This window comes from Hordeum vulgare, chromosome 4H (genome assembly GCF_904849725.1).
Source record: "Hordeum vulgare subsp. vulgare chromosome 4H, MorexV3_pseudomolecules_assembly, whole genome shotgun sequence".
NCBI classification, from domain to species: Eukaryota; Viridiplantae; Streptophyta; class Magnoliopsida; order Poales; family Poaceae; genus Hordeum; species Hordeum vulgare.
In genome coordinates, this window is record NC_058521.1 from 591,423,121 (window position 1) to 591,440,407 (window position 17,287).

The 17,287-nt window shown below is 45.5% G+C and overlaps 3 protein-coding genes across 3 annotated transcripts; 2 read left to right on the top strand and 1 right to left on the bottom strand.

Annotated features, from left to right (window-relative positions):
* Positions 1–3,681: 3,681 nt before the first annotated feature.
* Positions 3,682–4,748, top strand: LOC123449831 (probable acetyltransferase NATA1-like). Its single transcript, XM_045127171.1, has one exon. The coding sequence runs from the start codon at positions 3,793–3,795 to the stop codon at positions 4,474–4,476; it is 684 nt and encodes a 227-aa protein (XP_044983106.1). The 5' UTR covers positions 3,682–3,792; the 3' UTR covers positions 4,477–4,748.
* Positions 4,749–6,304: 1,556 nt separating this feature from the next.
* Positions 6,305–6,891, top strand: LOC123449833. Its single transcript, XM_045127172.1, has one exon. The coding sequence runs from the start codon at positions 6,498–6,500 to the stop codon at positions 6,762–6,764; it is 267 nt and encodes an 88-aa protein (XP_044983107.1). The 5' UTR covers positions 6,305–6,497; the 3' UTR covers positions 6,765–6,891.
* A 411-nt stretch (positions 6,892–7,302) lies between these two features.
* Positions 7,303–16,201, bottom strand: LOC123449830 (lysine-specific demethylase SE14). Its single transcript, XM_045127170.1, has 7 exons — positions 15,233–16,201; positions 15,064–15,142; positions 14,891–14,958; positions 14,150–14,300; positions 11,929–12,542; positions 10,952–11,356; positions 7,303–9,846 (listed from the first exon to the last, which is right to left on the bottom strand). Exons 1-7 carry the CDS (start codon positions 16,182–16,184, stop codon positions 7,664–7,666), a joined length of 4,452 nt encoding a protein of 1,483 aa, XP_044983105.1. The 5' UTR covers positions 16,185–16,201; the 3' UTR covers positions 7,303–7,663.
* Positions 16,202–17,287: the final 1,086 nt, after the last annotated feature.

The following is a 17,287-nucleotide window of genomic DNA, read 5'->3' on the forward strand; positions in this document are numbered from 1 at the left end:
TGGACTACATACGGATGTATATAGACATAATTTAGTGTGTATATTCACTCATTTTGCTTCGTATGTAGATGCCTAATGAAATCTCTTAAAAGACTTATATTTAGGAACGGAGGGAGTATTTGATACGAAGATGGCATCACCAACCCAAAACATATTTCACTTTCTTCATGCTAAAAAATATACGCTCCTGAGGTCGTTTCTAACCGGTCCCCTATAACCATTTAGAAAAGTAAAAATTTTGTTTTACTCCTCTAACCAGCACCTAGCCGATCGCCAATACGGCACAGTGAAGAATAAAGGGAAAATCTAAATAGAAGCGCCGCATGCTGGCGGTCCCGTGCGGCCGCTCGGGCCGCATGCACTTATTTTTTAAGCAACCTCGTTAGAGAAATGGTACACAATACGCTATCTGCCTATAGCCTTATACAGTGCACTACACTTTACACGTTTGCAGGCAGGCACGTGGCTAGTGTTATTCTCTTTTGCATGAAACTGGATGCTGTTTTTTTTTCTTCGCACCAGCGACACGATCATAGCCTATAGTATAGGATTACAATGGTTTAAACCTGGTAGGTAGGTATTTTTAATATGACTGATGTGCAGTTTTTAGAAACATAACTAACTAGCTAAGCAAGTACAACTTATAATTCTGGTAATTCGATGTAATTATTTTTGCAAGCTATATGAATAAAATGATAACTCGGCACAATGAAAATGACAAGTACCATTGTGTAATTTTTTTCTGTCAAGCTACATGAATTAAAGATGGCAACTCGGCACAATAAAAATGACAAGTACTAATGTGTAATTTTTTTCTGGCAAGCTACATGAATTAAAGATGGCAACTTGACACAACTAAACACTAGACAACCAAAATGTAAAAATAGTAGGCAAGTAAGTTATTTTTAATCTGGCCACTAAGTGGCTCATAATATGAAAACTAATTCCGGTAATTTGGTGTAATTTTGTTGGCAAGCTATGTGAATAATTTCGTCACAGGTTGTGTTTTGCTAATTTAAATATGTGAACTTTTCATATTTACATACAACTATGCTAGAAAATTATTTTGTGTGCTTGCTAGGTTAACTATGCCGAGTTGTCATATTTACAAACTGAAAGGATCGATATGGTTGGCTAGAGGGGGGGTGAATAGACAACGACCACTTTTTAATTAATCTTAGCAAGTTAAGGTAAACACTATACGGGTTCACAAATAATATGACAATGAGGTGAACCCTATAGAAGCTAACAACGAGAGCTATTAAGACAAGTAAGATATAATCACAAGCATAAGTAAATACAAAGTAAAGGATAGAGATAAGCACAAGTGGAACCGATGGAGACGAGGATGTGTTACCGAAGTTCCTTCCCTTTGACAGGAAGTACGTCTCCGTTGGAGCGGTGTGGAGGCACAATGCTCCCCAAAAAGCCACTAGGGCCACCGTATTCTCCTCACGCCCTCGCACGATGCAAGGTACCGTGATTCCACTATAGGTGCCCTTGAAGGCGGCGACCGAACCTTTACAAACAAGGTTGGGGCAACTCCACACAAAGCTTGGAGGCTCCCAACTAAACCACGAAGCTTCACCACAATGGAATATGGCTTCGAGGTGACCTCAACCGTCTAGGATGCTCAAACACCCAAGAGTAACAAGATCCGCAAGGGATTGGTGGGGGAATCAACTTTTCTCTTGGTGGAAGTGTGGATCTAGGCCTTCTCAACCAATCCCTAAAGAATCAACAAGTTTGATTGGCTAGGGAGAGAGATCGGGCACTTTTGAGCTTGGGGCGCAACAATGGAGCTTAGAGAGGTAAGAGATAGGGTTCCTCAGCTAGAAGAACCCTTTATATAGTGGGGGGAATCAGACCGTTTTCCCACTCTCTGCCCGAGCTCCAGCGGTACTACCGCTGCGTGCAGCTGTACTACCGCTGGCACTCCAGCGGTACTACCGTTGAACAGGGGCGGTACTACCGCCGCATGGCGGTACTACCGCTGGGACTCCAGCGGTACTACCGCTGGGACTCCAGCGGTACTACCGCTGGGACTCCAGCGATACTACCGCTGGCTCCTTGGTAGTGCAAAAGCACTACTACCGCCAAGAAAGTCTTCGCAAAGAGGTCCGTCCATGAACTACCGCTAGGTAGGTGGAACAAAGCACCTGGAGCGGTACTACCGCTGGCCAGGGGCGGTACTACCGCCAGCTAGCGGTACTACCGCTGGCTGCAGCGGTACTACCGCTAGCAGTCCAGCGGTACTACCGCTAGAACCAGCGGTACTACCGCTGGGGACCATTTTGCAAAGATGCGAGAAACAAAGTGGCGAGGGCCGCTCCAAAGATAAAGGAAAGGAAGAATGAAGTGTGCGTGTGCAAAGATAGATTCCACCCAAACCTTTCCACTGCGGATCCCCTCTTAATAGTACGGCTTTCCTATGACTCAAATAAAAAGAATCGTAGACAGCGCCGTGCTTCCGTTCCATAAGAGAGGAGACGAGTCGTCTTGTGCCGTTGACGTGTGTTATCTGAAACCTTAACACACACGGTTAGTCATGTACGGTACTGTCATCAATCACCAAAATTACTTAAGCATAAACTATGCCCCAACACAAACGATTACCAAAAAAGATTTGTTGTGGTCGTCGGTTTTAAATATGTCGACTTGTCATATTTTTGCACGTAATCACCCAAAAAAAGTTGTTTGTGATTGCCAGTTTAATTATGTCAAGACGTCATATTTATACACAATTTTCAAAAATATGATGATTAAGTTATATTTTATCAGACAAGTAAGTAGTTACTAATATGACAAGTAAGTGCATCAAATGTGGTAAGTACGAGCAAACAAAAGTTGTCGAAACATATCGACATGGGATCTAGTTTTGAAGATTTCGTCGAAACAAAGTCAACGGTGAAAACGGATCATCGATTTAATTAACGGTTTAAGAGATAAAACTTTTTAAAATTCGGTCATTTTAGACCAAATCTGATGACATCATTGGATTTGCATGACAAGGGTTTGGCGGTAGGCAATGCTTTTTAAAGTAATCTAATTAGTAAAGCAACACTATTTTTACATTAGAAAGATGATTAGCTGGGCCGCTGCACCGCAAGACATAGATGCGGCGCCGCTATGTAGTGTTCTCCAAGAATAAATTATCCTCAATCGTGTATCATTTCTCTATTTTTACTCCATTGTTATGTGTTTGAGTAAAACTTGCGTCCCTCCCTCTCGTCGCCCCCCACCACTGCATCTTCGCCGGCACGTCTACCTCGTTGTTTTCCTTGGCCCCCGCTGCCCTTCTACAGTCATTCGCACTCGTCGCCGCCCGACGTTTGGTCTAACGACACCGGCCGTTGAGACCACCAGTGTTTCAAGTGTTCGAGGAATTTCCTAGGTGAGTTTTCTTGTTAATTTCTTTTTTAATCCAGCAGTTTCAATTGAACATAGTCGTTTGAATTGTAGATGAAGAGATTGAGGGAGTTGGGACTCAAAATGAGACCAATTTATATAAAAATGATCTTTTTGCGGGTAAATATAAAATTGATGTTGAAAATGAGAGGGCAGGTCCAAACATTAGAGAGGCTTAGCACTGTTCATGAGCACACAAATGTTCAGCAACATTTTTTTTAGTATACCATCATATGTATAAAAAAATAATGTAAAGATAAATCACTCTGCGTTTCCATTTTCCACCGGTCACCTCGTCACGGAGCAGAGCAGCAACCCTAGCTGTAGTGCAGCGCATCCCACCCACCCCCACCCCACCCCTATCGCTCCGAACCCCGCACCAGGATGGCGGCGCCGACGACCTTCTCCGGCGAGGTGTGGGCGGAGCTGCGGCTGGCGGACGCGCGCGACGTGCCCCACATCCACAGCCTCATCCACCAGATGGCGGAGTTCGAGCTCCTCACCGACCTCTTCGCCGCCACCCACGAGCTCCTGGCCTCCACGCTCTTCCCCACGCCCCAGCCGGCCCCCTTCGCCTCCTTCACGGCCCTCATCCTCGACTTCTCCCCGTCCCCCGTCCCCTCCTCCGCCGACACTGTCGGCTCCCGCCGCCTCGACCTCTCCGCGTCCCCGCTCGCCGACCCGGAGGCGGCCGCCTTCCCGTCCCCGCGCGGCGGCGGGCGCGTCACGGCCGGGTTCGTCATCTGCTTCCCCAACTACTCCACCTTCCTCGCCAAGCCGGGGCTGTACGTGGAGGACATCTTCGTGCGCGCGCCCTGGCGCCGCCGCGGGCTCGGCCGCATGATGCTGTCCGCCGTCGCCGGCAGGGCGGCCGAGATCGGGATGGGCCGCGTCGAGTGGTGCGTGCTCGACTGGAACCAGAACGCCATCGACTTCTACGAGGGGATGGGCGCCGAGGTGTTCAAGCAGTGGCGCATCTGCCGGCTCACCGGCGCCGCGCTCGACAAGTACAAGGGCGCCGGCGGCAGCCAGGGTGAGGAGGAGGACGCCGGCGGGAAGGCCGAGTAGGCCAGTAGGAGTCGAGAGATCTGGGCTCCGGCGACTGGTAATAATAATAAAGGAGGTGGATTCTGCCTCCACTTGGTGGTGATGCATTCCTTGTTGCTACTATTACAGATTTAGTGCATTGATATGTTGTTCATGTGAGATGCATTATGGACCTGGACCTGGACCTGTTCTTGCCTTCCTTGGAATATGTATTGAATCGAAGCTGAAACTGGAATTGTTCCCTGTTACTATCATATTCTGCATAGGAATACATGATTGATTGGAGCTGGAAACTGTGCATTGTCAGTGTGACTGCAACGATAAGCAACGCTCTCCAAATTATGAAGGGGAGAATTGCATTGATTGGAAATCTCGCACCCCTGAAAACATCTAAAACTGAAAAGTCAGAGACCCCCTTTGTGAGAAGTATGTGGATTGACGCCGTGTTGGCCTGTTGGATGTTAACTGAACTGTTATAAAAGGCCATACATCGGTTTTGCAAAGTGAAGATGTGTTGCTTTTCATCTACTGCTAGTTAGTTTCATGTAGGAAACGAAAGCCTGAGGGAGCGACGCCGCGTGGAGAAGAAAAGATGAGGTGAATTCAGATAGCAGCTGCTGATGTCGTCCAGCTCAAGGGCGCAAACCGAGGCTATACTAGATGGAATTTTTGGTCTGGAAAGCTTCGAGTATATAAGAAAGAAAAATAACCAACGAGTATATGAACTAGTACTCCTAACTAGCGACAATATTGTGCCGGGATCAACAGCTAATAATTATTAAACTCTCAAGACCTGAACTAAATCTTATCATCGACGAAAACCTCGAGCAACCAGCAAAGCCTCAACCTACTTTGGCATCTCATCAATCAAACGAAATCTAGCAACGATCGACGATGGTCTTGATGGGGCCGATGTTGGGCTCGCCGAAGAGGGCCACGCCCTGGCGGGTCCTGAGCGTCGTGTACTCGCCGGCCGCCCGGGCCTTGGCCATCGTGTACTCTCCGGCTTCGCGGGTCTTGATCGTCGTGTACTCGCCGGCTGCGCGGGTCTTGACCGTCGTGTACTCGCCGGCTGCGCGGGTCTTGACCGTCGTGTACTCGCCGGCTGCGCGGGTCTTGACCGTCGTGTACTCGCCGGCTGCGCGGGCCTGGCTCTTGAGGCTGGCCCAGTAGCGCTCCACCGCGCCCTTGATGCCCTCCGTCGTCCATGGCCCGGCCGTGGCCGTCGCCGGAGCAGCCGTCTCCTTGTGCGCCAGCGCCTTGAGCATGGCCTCCTCCTCCGTCCCCCTGGGCGCCGCCGCCGCCTTCAGCATTGCCTCCGCCGCTCCCTTGGTGTCCATGGCACTCGAACGCCGGCCGGGCTTGGTGGAGAGATCAATCAATCAAAGTGGACAATCAATCAATCAACCAACCAAGAAGATGCTACGGAATCGGTGGAGAAGAGAAGAGACTTGGATGTGGATGTTGGCTAGGGGGTGGGGGCTGGCTGGAGTTATATAGGAGGGCGCCTTGTTTCTTGCGGAGAAAGCTCGCGGCTTGGAGCAGGGGACAAGGAAGGAAGGAACAGAGACAAGGAGTGGCTCCCGTTCCCGTTTGCACCTGAGAAGATAATCGTTCTCGTCATCAGTAAAGAAATACGGAGTAGTTCGTTTCTAGTTTCTACTTCTGTTCCAAGCCAAGAATCCGTGTTTACTTGGTTTCCCCCATGATGATGATGATGGTCCGAACTCCCAGGTAGTGATAGTTCCTCGTGTGGTAAATTGGTATTCTTATCCGATGATATCCAAGAGGTTAACAGCGGGACGCTCTCTCTCTATCTCTATCTCTCTCTTTGGTTCTTTCTTTGCCCCTACTCCAAGGCCGGGACGGCCCCCGGCTTCCTCCTCAAGCCAGCCGGCCTCTCCACTCCCCGCATATAAAGTAGGCACGACCTCGCAGCCCCCTGCCACCAAAGCAACGCAGCAAGAACCAGCCACATCGTCGTCTTCTTCTTCTCCCTCTTGACGCAGACAAGAAGTTTTCGATCTCTTTTCCGGGACCTGATGGAGAACAAGGAGGCTTCCGCGGTGCCGGAGAAGGAGGTGGCGTTGGCGGTGTCGTCGTGCTTCAAGAGGACGGTGGATGAGGACGCGTCGCTCCTGGAGAAGGCCAAGGACCAGTACAAGCAGTTCACGGAGGCGGAGGCGAGCGAGCACTGGGAGTGCATCAAGAACAAGGTCAGCTCCATGTTCGCCGAGCCCATCCCCTTCTTCAGCGGAGGCGCCAAGGACCACGGCTCCACCACCACGCCGTCCGTCGAGTCGCAGTAGATCGCCGCCGTCGTATATCGTTTGCTACTTTAGATGAGGATCATCGTTAGTTTGAGTCTGTTCTTGTTTTTGTATACTGTGGATTATTGAGTTAATTATAATTTATAGTCTAAGTGATTATCTCGAACAAGTACTGTCCTTTTCCTTCTTACCGAGTGTTCGATCCATAGGAATTTCTGTGGTTGTTTTTTCTACTTCTTGGATATGATTCGCTTTCCCTCTTGCAGGGCAGAGAAAATTACAGGATTTTTTTAGAGGATCAGGATCCTGTGAATTCCTAAGTTTTGCACTTTATTTCAAAATAAAATTCCCATCCACCCAAATCTCTTTAGAAATCAACTTTTTCCTGTGCTGTCAAATCTAATTTTCTGTTGCTTCCTAATCCAAGTGTTATCCCACAGGGTTAAACAGGAAATGTGTCACTCCAATGCTATGTTTCTCTTATTCGAGTCTGCATACGGTATCTTGCAGGAGTTCGGTCCCAGGCAAAGCAACAATTGTCGCCCAGTACTACAAATCAATGTTGTCGTCATGGCAATAATAAAACTATACCATCGATTAGATTAGATACATCACTCAACTGAGGGAGATTTCAGCATGATCACATTGATAAATAAACTTTATCAAGGGAACTACATACATTGACGGAGAAAAAGAATGAAGGGCCATCTGCATCTTGATGCAAGCCTTTTAGCCCCCAAACTATCTCTACTTCCTGACTAAACTCGGCACATTGTTAACCAAGGGGATTAACACTAGACTACCAGCCGTTTGGCGGTTAATTAAATACGTGAGCTGCTAGCCTGCTACAACAAACAAGGACGGACGTACCTTATATAACACAAAGCAGCACCACCCGAGGAGGAGCCTTTGCCCCCCAGCAGTGCTGCGACGACCAATCAGTAATGATTAAACTTCCTCCGGTGCCGACTGTAGTCCGAGACGTACCTAAACGTCTGCCCGCAGTCAGGGACTGCGCACTCGTAGGGGCGCTCTCCCGTGTGGACTCTAATGTGTTCAGTCTGCGCCCACAGCCACTTGAAGGTCATCCCGCAGCCGGCCCAGGGGCACTTGAACGGCCTCTCGTCGCGGTGCACGCACTGATGGCGCTTCAGGTACTTGTGCGACTGGAAGCGCTTGCCGCACGACTCATCGGTGCAGATGTTGCGCTCATGAGCACGGAGGTCCTCTTTGCTCTCAAATGTCATGTCACAGTAATCAATCTCGCACTGAAATAACTCCACCACCTTGGACCTCTTGCCCTTGGTCGCGGCAGCGAGAGGTTTTGCGATTTCAGTCTGCTCTGCCGCCTCTTCGATTACTGCAGTTTTCCTCCTGGGTCTCAGGCTCTCACATGGGGCGCGGGCAAAGCTCCCAAGACTTTGTGAACTACTGGCACTTGGCTCAGATCCCCTCTTTCTTTTGCGCCGATGCTTGCGTCTGACATAGCATATAATGCTTGTTCTTTTTGAGCTTCCAATGCTTCTAGACAATAGATCTGGTTGATAAGTTTTTGGTGCACCTGAATTTTTGCTTGTTTCTGACACACCGTTTGCTGAACTACGTATTCCTCTGCCGTTCTTCAAACCCTGGCAGCTCCAGACACCAACTTCGTCACCATATTCTTGTTTGTCTGGGTTCTGAATCCCAAGCGATCTATAAGATGCCAAATTTGACAAAGTCCGCCCCTTACATGAAAGGGATGCGCCAACAGAAGAGCTAGGCGTCTCTATAACTTCATTGTGTGCAACCTCATCTGCAGACTGGTCATTGCTAGCCAGCGTCAACAATGTCAAGGAAGCATCGTCAACCTCATCTTTCCCAGGATTGTCTGATAGAATAGATTCTTCTGCTAAAGCTCCAAGTAAAATACCAAGAGAATCTGATTCTGTGTGAACTGAATTTCTATTATCTCCAGAGACCACTGTCGTCAAAGCAGCTTGCACGCCTTCCGAAACGATGACATCTCTCTTCAGATGCTCGTGCTGTGACTCAGTGGCAATAGCGCTCTTTAGATTGACGGCCTCAACTCCAAGTTCAATATTATCCTGTTGTTGAACTTGCAACTGTTTATCTTTGCACTCTGAAGTAATATTATAAGAACCCAAGTTTTCGTGATTGCTGCTGTCTTCTGCAGTCATACTTTCGTCAACAAGGAACTGTTGTACAGACATAGCCGCAGAACTAGTCAACTCACCTAACTGGACACATTGCTGTTCAGTGGTAAAGTCATCTGACACCTCGGGTGAATCCTGAGAATGCGCTGAACAAACTGAATCGTCACAAGTGCTAGCACTTACCAGACCATCAAGTTCACAGGAACTAACATTTACTGGACCGTCACAAACTTGATGCATCATCGGATATTCAGCAACAGCAATACGGATACCAATCACACGATGCATGTCCTGATCAGTGTCCTCAGAACACGTGTGCATATCGACTACATCGTCAGCTTCTTCCAACCTAATTGGCTGCAGAGGGGCATCTTGTTCAGCAACTTGCTGTGTTTTGCTACCAATCAGACAATGTTCATTGTCTTCAGAACACGCGTGCATATCGGCTACATCGTCAGCTTCTAGCAACCTACTTGGCTCCAGAGGGGCATCTTGTTTAGCAGTTTGCTGTCTTTTGCCATTCTCATAAACATTTCCAGAAGTGTCCATCTCAGTCTTTGTAGCTGCAGGGTTGACCTCGTCAGCGGCTACTGTGACATTACGATTGGAGACATGACCAACAACCCTATATGGGGTTCGTGCTCTCCTGCAGAGCCATTTGAGGTTTGGAACAACAGATATAGGTGAAGGCTTATCTGAGATATCTAATCTCTTCCAAAAGGATAAAGGAGGCTGCTCTTGGCACCCTGGTGTTTCTTTCCTAAGCTTGGCAAAATATTTCATGTTTAGACCCATCTGTATCGTCCAATCTCTTTCATCTTCCCTGTACCCCTCATCATCAATTGCAATGTTGATTAGATGCAGATCAGATTTGGATGCATTTGCAAGTGGGACATCTTTACAGTCAAACTGAAACTCGATTTCCTCTGCAATTGATATTGCAAGTGCTTTTAGCTTGGTGTAATCTGCAAGAAATAAGGGAAAATTTGAACTTCAAGAAATACACTGATGAAATAATGGCAGTTAAGATGTCTAGAATTGGTTCCTAATCATGATTCATGATAAGACTTCACGTGAGATATTTCGAAGGAGGCATAAGGTCCCAGCTAGGGTCATTTACATGCATCTGCAATTAGCACTCTTGGGTCACCAAATATGGAAATGTGGGCCAAGAGCTCCCTGTATCGCTCATGTCGAAGAAAGACTACTTGACTCCTAAGACCTAACGCTCATTCTATTTCGTCATTGCATTATTCTGTACTGCTTTATATAGCATCAAATAGAAACATTACCTCCATCCCAAATTACTTGTCTTTGATTTATCTAGATACGGATGTATCTAACACTAAAACATGTCTAGATACACCCGTATATAGACAAATCTAAGCCAAGTAATTTGGGATGGAGGGAGTACCATTAACAAAGATAGGACGCAGCTGGTCAACTCATGTGTAATCTGGAATTTCCACACATACTAGATATGATTGCAATTAACTGCAAGCACAGTTCACTGGCATAACCAGCCAATACCAACACCAGTCACATCAAGCAAACACTAGAGTTCGATCGTATAAGCTTAGTAAGTATATCCTTCAAATAACGAATTGGCTTTTTACGAATAATTGCAGTAATTTCTGCCCTCCATCCTAGTACAGGGTTTCCTGATCGTCCTCCAATTATAATGTACTGGAACAAATTCGATGTATTTCTTGTTATTATGTTTGTTTTTTGGGATTTGCCACTTGGAATTGAAAACATAATAGTTGTACTCAACGATACAAAATAATATACACTGTTTTTCATAGTCTATTCAAGAATTTAGTCTTTATAGAGCTAGAAGCCATAATAACTTATTAATACGAAGAAAACAAGTTCCACACATGAAGACAATCTAAATCAATGTAGCATGCATATTATAAAACAAAGCATTAACAAAACAAACATGATGACACAACACAAGTGTGTCAAAAGAGGAGTTAATGATTTCATGTCCACTGTGAAGGATCAAGGCAACATGCATCAGGCATTTGTAGTCAAAGAGAATATGAGAATAAAATAAGTATATCCTACCTGCATGGCAGATGATGAGAGCATGTGCACCCCCTTTGCCTTCAAGCAACTCCTCAATCTCAAGGGCATGTTGCAAGCAAAAGATACGGGGGCGTACAAATGCAGAAGTTATATTCCAGTCAACAGTGTTGGCACAACTTTCAACGGCTTGTCCATCCATGTCAACTTCGCCAATTTGTTTACTAAAGTCGGTTTCAAAACCAGTGCTCAATATTTTCGTCTCGGTCATCTCTGAGTTGATGCACCGATTAAGGGTGTTTTCACTGCTGCAAGAATGTGAGCTATTACTATGTGGCAGCAGGGGTCCGCCAACTCCCACACCATCTTTATGCGATTCCGCATTCTGATGACTGAATTTAGACTGTGCCACGGGACTGGAAGGTCTATTGGCAATAACAGGATGTCCTGACAAATAGGTAGAGACCTTTGTCAAATATTCACACATGAAAAAATAAACCATATCACCGTGGCTAAATTTGGAATATGAAATATTGTACAGTACAAGAAAATATCTTTAATAAACAAGCAAGGATACACATTTAAATATAAGAGAACAGCAGAGAAAAGGTTCAGTAATGTGTTCAATGTATCACCAGAAAAAATCAGCAAACAATGTAATTAAAACAAAGTAGCTGCAATGTAATCAATGATTAGTACAGTACATAGCAATAATCTCCATTGCTATTACAATTATTCTAGCCAGAATATTTCTACTCGTCCATACCCATTAATCTTAACATGCTAAAAGACAGGATCACACACCATGTTCGACGAAAAGAGAAAATAAGAATTCAACCCTAATGAGGTTTATCACATAAGCAGAAACTATGACAAGGACAGTGAGAAGTACTAACAATGACAATTGATAACACAACACAACCCTACATGAAACAAATCTGCATCTGTCCGTAAAATGTTCACTTATTTTCTGCACCTGTAAGTCAGAGACTACAAAAGCTTGGAAAGTAAGGGCATACCTGAATTACCATCATCAGAACATGGAATTGCATTTGAATGGTTCTCTTTTTCACAGTTCAGCTTAAATCTCTCTATATCAGCAAGGGACATCTCTTCCAATGCCTTTTTGGAGGGTTGCAAAATTGCCATAAATGGGAAGCCAAGAATTCCACAAGCAACACAGGTCAATGAGCCAGAATCGATGCTCAAGTCAAAAGGAAGGTCACCATCATCATCAGTGTCAGCATCAAGTTTTTGCGCTTCAGAAACAGACACAGCATCAGACGATTTGCTGTCCATAGACATGCATTTAGGTTGTATCCCAGCTATGGATGCAATACCATCAGATGAACCGTTCTCTTTGGGGATAGATTCGATACTGTGAACATCATCAGCCTTCCAAAGAGCTTTTGGGCCAGAGGAGCAGGAATGTAAAGCAGTAGAAGATGGCAGCAGGTCAGGCTCCCATAGAACAGCATTATCAATTAATTTCTTCTTGAGGAAAGAACACAAAAGCTCATTTTCACTAATCATATCCTGTAAGAACTCCCGTTTGACCAGTAGTTCCCTTTCTTCTTTTCTCCGGTCTCTCAAACGAGAGGTTCGAATTCCATACAATAATTCTCTGGGGGTTCTGAAATCAAAATAACCAACTAGATTCAAGGTTCCGAATGATAAACTTAATAATCATTTGGCATCCTCATGATTCTAATATGGACACCAGAAGCTCTAGAGATCAAGCATAATTAAATTCATAATTATAGCATGGAGACCAACTGATCAAGAGAACAACTTGTCATGTGTACGACAATGATGACTGTGGTTCATCATATGATAAATTTTCTTCCAGGAACCGACGGTCGCTCGGTCTGTGGGGGTGCTGCACCAGCACAAACCAACCCACTGGGGTTCGACTCCCGTAGAGCAAAATTTATTCCGTGGAAATTCTGGTGTCTGTCATTTTTTCTTTAAAATAATGCCAAGTGCTACTGCTTGGTTGGTCAAGTTTTTTATGTTACATGTTTTATTAGCCATAAATTGTTTCTTATGTTACATGTTTTATTAGCCATAAATTCCCAATACAGGAGGCAATCATGATTCTGTCCAACATAACTAAAACCAATTCTACAAACAAGAAGATACAAATCTCAATAAATATAAAATAAAGGTGATGGCATTGTTAGCTAAAATGGCATTGCTAGCGTCCGAAGAGAACCTAGAGTGTTAAGAGATCCTAGGGACACTATCATTTAAAGTTTTCCTGCCTTCTCTTTTTAATTGATTATATGCCAAACAAACGTTTTGGGCTTCTGTAGTGTTCTTCTAAACTCTGAAATTCTACTATTTTATCATACTTCAACTTTATTATACATGTTAAATTCTGACAAGATACAGGCAAAATGCATGATCGTTGAATGGTATTAATGATTTTTACAGTTACATTTAAAACTAAGTGTTACCTTCAACCATGTTATAACATCTACTATATAGTTCAAACAGTGAAAATGCTAATGATACCTATTGCCATCGATTAAAAAAATCTGTAAATCGTAATGGTGCTTATTTTTGTTCCTATCGATAAAAAGTTCTGTGACTAATGTCTCTTGTGAAGGCGTAGCATCGATGTGTGTTCAGCAAATAAAGAATCAGAATGGGTCTTACACACCATAGATAACTGGATAAGGGACAACACCAAGTTCCAGCTTATGTTAAACCACATTACAGCAACTAGTGATGTTTGCTCCTACTAGTGATGTTTTCTTTAAAATAATGCAGCCTTCAACAAAATAGTACTAATGCAAAATTTGATACTTGTATTCAGGATCTTCTACTGCAGAACTCAGTTCCATGTTTCAATAGTAACACTTCTTATCTATGAATGTGATTTAGTTCCCTGGTCTCTGAGCAGATATATTAAGTTTGTTACCAGATGATGCAGGCGCCTACTCCCCCCCCCCCCCCAAGTTCCAATAGATGTACAGAAACTTCTCAACGTATACGTAAGCATTTTAGCCTACGCGGACTTGTTTGGGACTAAATGGTTTGTTGTTGTTGTTATACATAAGATTTCAGCGTCCAGACCTAACGAGAGTATATACCATGCATAATCACTTTGTGAGCTAACAAGTACATCTAATTAAACCGCTTACTCTACAATTTGGCTTTTGTGGGGAGACAAAAAGGAAGTTACTAGTATTTTTCCGAATTGATCTATATGTACGGTGATAAATAAAAGTTTACCTGGATATAAAGGAAACTGCTAGCAAATACAGAAGCTGTTGATGAGAGAGCATTGGAAGATAATTCATCACAGCTCTTCGAACTGCGGCCTCTTTGGCAAACTTCAACCACTGGGGAGTTGCAAAGTTGGCAGCTTCTCCGCAATTAAATCCTGTAATATATTTATCAGGTCTTTTAGAACTGCTGCACAGAACAAGCAAAATGGATAGATGTAGATATTCAGTTTCTACGTTGTACACTATCTGCTGGTGGACCAAAATAAATTATTCTTATACATAGGTTCTACCTCAGGTTTTTTTAAGTAATAGTAGAAGCCCTGAATTTAGTATTAGAGGCATGCAGAATTAAGACTATCCTGGTTATTAACAAACCTTAAAGCAGCACTATAGACTTAGAAAGTTAAATTCTCTGAATGTTCATAAAAAAGTTGGGTAAAAACCCAATGTAGCAAAACAACTATAAAGATATGAAATCAAACAAGATCGTGCTTTGGGCAAAAAAGATCAAGTGTTCCCTAGTAAACATGGTATGTGCCTAAGATATCAAAGGTAATTTGATGTAAGAATAAAACAACAGCGCACATCAGTGCACGGGCAATCGTTGATTATTTGAGTTCACTGTCAGTCCTATAAGCATAAAAATGCATCATAGATGTAATATATGGTCTAACAATTATCATACCACAAGAATGGAACGTCGTAACAACAGATGTAAGGAAGTCTAAAGGCTGGATGCACTGACCATGACTAAACCCAACATGGTAGGCCCTTGGGAAGGTCACCACAAATTCACCAGGATGTTGTACCAACCTGAAGCACAGATGCAGAATGTGTATCAATACACAAATTGAATGTTAATGCACCATAGGCACTTGACAAGAAGACATTGACCAGTGACCATTTCAGAGCTTGTACCTACAGCAGGGCAGACCAGAGGCTACAATGACCTCAGGGGACATCAATGTGGTTTTCTCCCCAAGCACTGCCAGGGACGCTGCACGAACAAACAATCAGACATCCTTGGACTTGTAACACTGGAATGATGAATATACTGACAAGAGACAAACATCAGAAAGGGAAATACCAAGGCGGTCAGGATTGCCTCCATAGCCATGCACACGGATAACTTCCTCGAGCTCAGCGGCCCGATCCCCTGGAACCGCATACCACGTCTTGGGTGCACCGGTGTGGAGGAAGTTGAGACTGTGGAGCTCATGGTCCTCGATGTGCCATGCGAACCAACTGAAGAGCATCCCGATGTAGACCATGGGAGAGGTTACCCCGGGAACATCGTCGGGCATGAAGCGGGTGAGCGACCCTGGAGCCCGCGCAATGGCCTGAAGGTTCCAGGGGCTGCAGGACAGCTTCCACCCCGTGGCCTTGTCCCCTTCGTCAACGGAATTCGGGGCGCCCTCCCGCCTCCGCTTCTTGTGCGGGCTCCGATGCGACTGCACGGAGGCGGCGAAGCCGGATCCGGGGACGTCGTTGGCGTACTCGATGTAGATGGGGCGGTCGGCGGAGGCCTTCCAGAAGAGGGACTCGACGGCGAGCGGGGTCGGGTCGCGGAGGCCCGCGAGGTGGGCCTTGGCGAAGGCGCGGGACTTGGCCTCGAACTGGTCGAGCGTGTAGCGCTCGCCGCTCTGCCAGACCTGCTTGAGCACCTGCGGCGGCGGGCGGCCGCGGCGCGCGGTGCCGAGCTCCTGGTGGCGGGTGGTGAAGAGGGCGGCGGGGGAGGGGGAGGGGGAGGGGGCGGGGGAGGGGGATGGGGTAGGGTTGGCGGAGGAGTCGGAGGCGGCGGGGTTGGGGGTGGGGTTGGTGGAGGGGGAGGAGAGGAGGGAGCGGTTGAGGTGGGCGAAGACGTAGCGGCGGGAGGGGCGGTGGTAGGGGGGGATGACCTTGCAGATGCCGAAGGCGGCGGCCTCGCGCTCGACGCGGGAGAGGAAGGCGATGGGGTCGGCGAACTCGGACTCGGTGGGGCGGTACTCCGGGGCGCGCGGCAGGCCGCGGAGCCAGGCCGGGACGGGGGGCTCCGGCATCGGGGCGGGGCTAGGGTTTTAGGCGGCGACGACGGCGAGGCGGGGGCAGCATTTGGGAGGGGAGGGGATGGGAGGGTTTGAGGAGGGGAATGGCTCAACTACGCCAACGGGGTTGGAATGGAATGGGAACTGCGGAGGCAGACAGTGTGTGGACTCGGGTTTTTCTGCTTCTTTCTGCCGGCAGGGAAGCAAAACACGGTCGTCGGCCCGTGGGGGTAAAAAAACGCCTTCTCGGTGACGAGGCAATTTGTTGCACTGGACAGAGAGTGTTTTCTTTTCTCTTTCTTTTTTTTTTCTTTACAATAGAGGGTGGATTTTAATCTTGAGAAATTCTATCTAGAGACGCCACACCGTGTACATCTGTGGAGCGGCATCCCGTGCGCCGGCTTGCGTGTTCTCTTCGTGGTGCATGTATGCAATGATGATTCTAAATGATCAGAATTAAAAAAAAATTATCTTTTAAACCGTTAATTTAATCGATGATCCGTCTTCGTCATTGACTTTGTTTCGACAAAATCTTTAAAACTAGATCTCATGTCGACATGTTTCGATAACATTTTTTTTTTGCTCGTACTTACCACATTTGTTGCACTTAATAGTCATATTAGTAAATACTTACTTGTCTGATAAAAAATAACTTAATCGTCAAATTTTTTGAAAATTACGTATAAACATGACATCTCGATATAATCAAAATGGCAAGCACGAACAATTTTTTTAGGTGATTACGCGCAAAAATATGACAACTCAACATATTTAAAACCGATGACTACAAAAAAAAAATTGATCATCGTTTGTAAATATGACAACTCGACACAGTTAAACTAACAAACACATAAAATAGCTTTTTTGGCAAAGTTGTATGTAAATATGACAAGTTCGCATATTTAAATTGACAAACACAACCTATGACATGCTTTTATATCATGTATAATAAAAAGTGATATAAGGCTTTGTACGAAACAACATTAAAAGGTATCAATTAAGTTATTTTTTTCACGTAAATAAGTGATTAATAATATGGCAAGTGGGTCAAAAAATATGGCAAGTATGAATGGAAAAAAATAGTTGACGGAACATGTCGACATGGGATCTAGTTTCGA

Coding starts and splice junctions, on each gene's coding strand:
- LOC123449831 (XM_045127171.1), top strand. CDS start 3,793: ATGGCGGCGCCGACGACCTTCTCCGGCGAGGTGTGGGCGGAGCTGCGG.
- LOC123449833 (XM_045127172.1), top strand. CDS start 6,498: ATGGAGAACAAGGAGGCTTCCGCGGTGCCGGAGAAGGAGGTGGCGTTG.
- LOC123449830 (XM_045127170.1), bottom strand. CDS start 16,184: ATGCCGGAGCCCCCCGTCCCGGCCTGGCTCCGCGGCCTGCCGCGCGCC. Junction 11,357..11,928: donor TTCTGATGATGGTAATTCAG/GTATGCCCTTAC, acceptor CCTATTTGTCAG/GACATCCTGTTATTGCCAAT. Junction 9,847..10,951: donor TCTCATCATCTGCCATGCAG/GTAGGATATACT, acceptor TATTTCTTGCAG/ATTACACCAAGCTAAAAGCA.